General features: G+C 53.9%; 1 protein-coding gene across 1 annotated transcript; it reads right to left on the bottom strand.

Moving 5' to 3' along the window:
* Nucleotides 1-757: 757 nt before the first annotated feature.
* On the bottom strand, nucleotides 758-1,837 carry LOC116944321 (trace amine-associated receptor 365). The gene is made up of 2 exons (XM_076068642.1): nucleotides 1,135-1,837; nucleotides 758-1,032 (listed from the first exon to the last, which is right to left on the bottom strand). The coding sequence occupies exons 1-2, from the start codon at nucleotides 1,835-1,837 to the stop codon at nucleotides 758-760; spliced, it is 978 nt and encodes a 325-aa protein (XP_075924757.1).
* Nucleotides 1,838-4,057: the final 2,220 nt, after the last annotated feature.

The raw sequence follows: 4,057 nt of genomic DNA, 5'->3' as shown, positions 1-4,057 counted from the left end.
TTCGGCCAATTAATGACGAGCTGTGTTTGCACATACACGTGGCAGGAAACCGGAGTGGGCCCCCGTGGAAAACCCACCGGGTGGCGAGGAGGGCAACGCTCCGTGTCGTGCAGATGGGACAGACGGACATTGGTCCGCATCTTTCGCAGTTCTGCGACCGCCTTTGTCCACGGCGAGCCAGGGGCAGGGCACCTCCTCGACTCCCCACGTGTGGTCCACCAATCCCCTCGCTGGGTGCGTCCGCACCCAGCTGGGTTGCAAGCCGTGGTGGCGACGTTTCGTGGGCTCGTTAAAAAAAAAACACACAACAACAACAACATGCTCCTTGATTGCCAGAGATGTGATTGGCAAGAGCATCCCATGTACAAACACAAAAAGACAATGATCTTCCGTATAGCCTGTAACAGACAGTTGGGGCAAGTGCTGCTAAGCGAGCACCTTATAAAGGCCGTAACGGCACACGAGGGGGGGTGGGTGGCCAACACCACGCCCGATCGCCTTTGTCTCCCCAGTGGCGCAGTTCACACATCGCACCAGGCACTCAGTTGAGGCCGAGTCGACCTAGGGGATGCCCAGGACCGGTTCAGATAATCGTCACTTGGTGTTGGCCGTGAGCGGTAATGGAGCTCGTGTAGCCGGGTTCGTCGGGCGGCGTAGCGCTAACCGCTGCACCACCGCTCCCCACACCCCATACACACACGCGCTAGCGCACACACACACGCGCACGCGCACACACACGCGCAAACACGCGCACGAGTCACTTCAACCGACCGGAGAGGTCTGTATCCCTGGCACCTTCGCCGAACACCTTGAGGCGAAACATGAGCCGGAAGGCGTTGCGGAAGGGCCGATTGAAGGCGGCGTAGAGGATGGGGTTGAACGCGGAGCTGATGTAGCCGATCCAGAGCGCCACGCGGTACGCGAGCAGCGTGTCGGCGAGTGCCAGCGAGGCCAGCACGATCACGTAGTAGGGCAGCCAGGAGATGAGGAAGAAGCCGATGATGACGCCGAGAGTCTTGGTGGCGCTGTGCTCTCGTTTCATGGTCCTCAACTTGAGGAGAGCCTCGGCGTTGTCCTTGTCGGTCCTGGGGCCTCCTCCTCCTCCTGCTCCTGCTCCTCCTCCTGCTCCCCCACCCTGCTGAGCCCGTATCTTGGTGACCTGCGCGCGAGCGATGCGGTAGATCTTGCCGTAGATGCACACGATGACGACGAGCGAGGCGAAGTACGGGCAGTAGCCGATGACCACCATGATGCCAATGTTGATGTCGAAGACGCAATCGTCAGGGCACGAGATGCGCTTGATGGTGCCCACCGAGAGGGTGGGGCTGAGGCTCAGCAGGATGGGCGACGAGGAGACGGCGGAGCCCAGCCAGCAGGTCACCAGCATGACCACCAGAGTTCTCCGGGTCACCCGGGACTCGTAGCGCAGGGGGTCGGTGATGGCCACGTACCTGTTGAGGGCGATGCTGCACAGGTGCAGGATGGAGCAGTTGGTGAAGGTGAAGTCGAGGAAGTAGTGCACGTTGCAGTAGAGGCGCGCGTAGAACCAGCAGTTGTAGATGACCTTGGTGACGGCGAGGGGCATGATGACGAGCCCCACGAGGAAGTCGGAGAAGGCGAGCGAGAGGGCGAGCACGTTGGGGAACGACTGCAGCTGCCTGAAGAAGGCGATGGACGAGATGATGAGCAGGTTGCCCAGGATGGTGGCCAGGGTGAAGAAGGCGAGGATAGCGAGCAGGAGCGCGCGGTAGTTCTCGGGCAGGGAGGGCCCCGTGCAGTTGAAGCTGCGGAAGGTCACGCACGGGTTGCGGGTGGAGGGGGCACTCGTGTGGTTCATGGTGGGAAGGAATAATCGAGGGTAGGAACGAGAGGCGAAGGGGAAGACGGTGCAGCCCTGCAAGTGCGTGCTCAACGCTGGTGGAAGGGGGCCTCCGCTAGAGAGAGAGAGAGACACACAGCTCTGGAGATCCACCTATAAAGACGCTCCCATGCTGGCCTAGACGTCTTGGAAAGAGTTGTGAGCACCCACATTTGACCCCACAGTACGCGACCGACTTGCCGTCCTCGGAAGACGTAGTTGACGACGATGACGGTGTTTTTATTTCGTGGAATGACGAGTTTGTGGAATAACTGGTCCAATTAATGCTTTTGGGTTGGCGAAACAAAAATGCTGGAATTTAATGTGCGTCTGTATTTTATTCGGGTGGAGTTGCAGTGCAAGAGATGCTTGTGATACGATTTTATTTAAAGGCCGAGTTGACCTAGGTGAGGCACGTGACGGGTTGAGGTTATCTGTAAACGCTGCTGGGCGTCTTGGCCGGGAGTCGAACCAGGGTGCGGCGCAGTGCATGAGCCTCTGAAACACAAACGCGCGCACACACACACACACGTGCATGTGTACACAAATGCAACAAAAATCCCCCGTATAGCCTTGACAGACTAGTGGAACAAGTGCTGTTCGCTAGCGCGAACGCGCCTATGAAGTCCAGAATGGCACAGTGGATGGGAGGCCAGCACCACGCCCGACCGCTTTTGTCTTCCCAGTGCTGATGTTAATATACTGCACCAGGTACTCAATTTAGGACTGGGTCAAAATAGGTGAGGCCCAAGCATGGTTCACGTACGTTAACCGTGAGCGGGAATTGAACTCGGGTGGCCGGGCTTGTAACGCATTGCGCTAACCAGTGCGCCACCGCTCCCCGCACACACACATGCATACACAATCATCTATGTGAATCATGAATGTTGACTTAAAGCTTTCGTGACTGCAGGAAATCATATTCTTGGGTCTTTCGGTAAAGTCACGTTATTTCCTTTGAACCTACCTACGTAACTTTACCGAAAGACTCACGAATAATCGTGAATGGGTTTGCATATTCACGCCAACTTGTTTCAAATTTGCGGTGGAGGAGCGGTGGCGCCGTGGTTAGCGCACCGCGCTATAAATGTAGCAACCGAGTTGGATTCCTGACCTCGGCTCACATCGGTGGGGAGTGATATACAAACCACTCCTTGTGCGCTTCCACGTTTCGCTGACCCACGCTGACTAGGGTGGTGAAGTATGGTCAAAAATCTACACGGCCTGCACCGTGTGAAAAGATCTGAATACAGCAGTGGATTAATAACAAGCTGAATATTATTTTACAATAATAATCATTATTATTATGAAATATTATGAAATGAGAATAATTCATCATTTCATTTTCAAAAATTATGAATTTACGATTGACACTGCGTGTGCGGGAGAGGAGGAGCGGTGGCGCAGTGGTTGACTCACTAAGCTACGAATCCAGAGATTTGTGTTTCATTCACTGTCGATGATGGGGGGCTGGTTTGAACATACTTCACCGTACTGGTCAGCGTGGTTTGGTTGGAGAGAGTGCCCAAGACGGGTAAGGAAATATCACTCGTCACTGATGTTAGCCGTGGCTGGGAATCGAACTGCGGTGCGCCATAGACTGCGCCACGGCTCCACCATTCGCAAAATATCTCCAACCTGAACGAGCAATCTGGCGGCGTTCATCGCCTATGGCGGCCCTGAGCCCGTGGTCGATATTCCACATTATCGCAGCAAGAGCGTGTCTACGGAAAGGATAAACAATACTTACCGAAAATAAAGAATTGAAAGCTTTCGTGACTGCATAAATTACTCATTGGTTTTTTCGGTAAAGTCACGTATCTAGGAATACCGTAAAATTATATTGAAATAAATCAATCGCGACGTTTCGACCGCAACACAAGCAATCTTCATCAGGTGTAAAAAAAACAAATAGCGAGGGAGCGCATGGGGTGACATCAACGCAACGCATAGAGAGCGTTAAACTGCACGGAGGTAAATACAACAAGAAGATGAGAGACGAGAATTCAACAAACCTAAGAAAAAATTACGTGATGCAAAACCAGTCGGGCCAACAACACAGTTAGACACTTGCCTGGCGGACCACGAATTTCAGAAGAGTGCTAAATTATCGTGTTCATCCTCTGGGTTGAACACACCAGCATAGACAGAGTGAACAAATACGAGGTGCAAGTCAGCAGAAATACATATACAGGGACA

This window comes from Petromyzon marinus, chromosome 21, assembly GCF_048934315.1.
Source record: "Petromyzon marinus isolate PM22_M1 ecotype Great Lakes invasive population chromosome 21, UKy_Petmar_22M1.pri1.0, whole genome shotgun sequence".
Lineage (NCBI taxonomy): Eukaryota > Metazoa > Chordata > Hyperoartia > Petromyzontiformes > Petromyzontidae > Petromyzon > Petromyzon marinus.
The sequence above is the reverse complement of the archived record's forward strand: the minus strand, read 5'-3'. Positions and strand labels throughout refer to the sequence as shown.

Coding starts and splice junctions, on each gene's coding strand:
- LOC116944321 (XM_076068642.1), bottom strand. CDS start 1,837: ATGAACCACACGAGTGCCCCCTCCACCCGCAACCCGTGCGTGACCTTC. Junction 1,033..1,134: donor CAAGATACGGGCTCAGCAGG/GTGGGGGAGCAG, acceptor CCATGAAACGAG/AGCACAGCGCCACCAAGACT.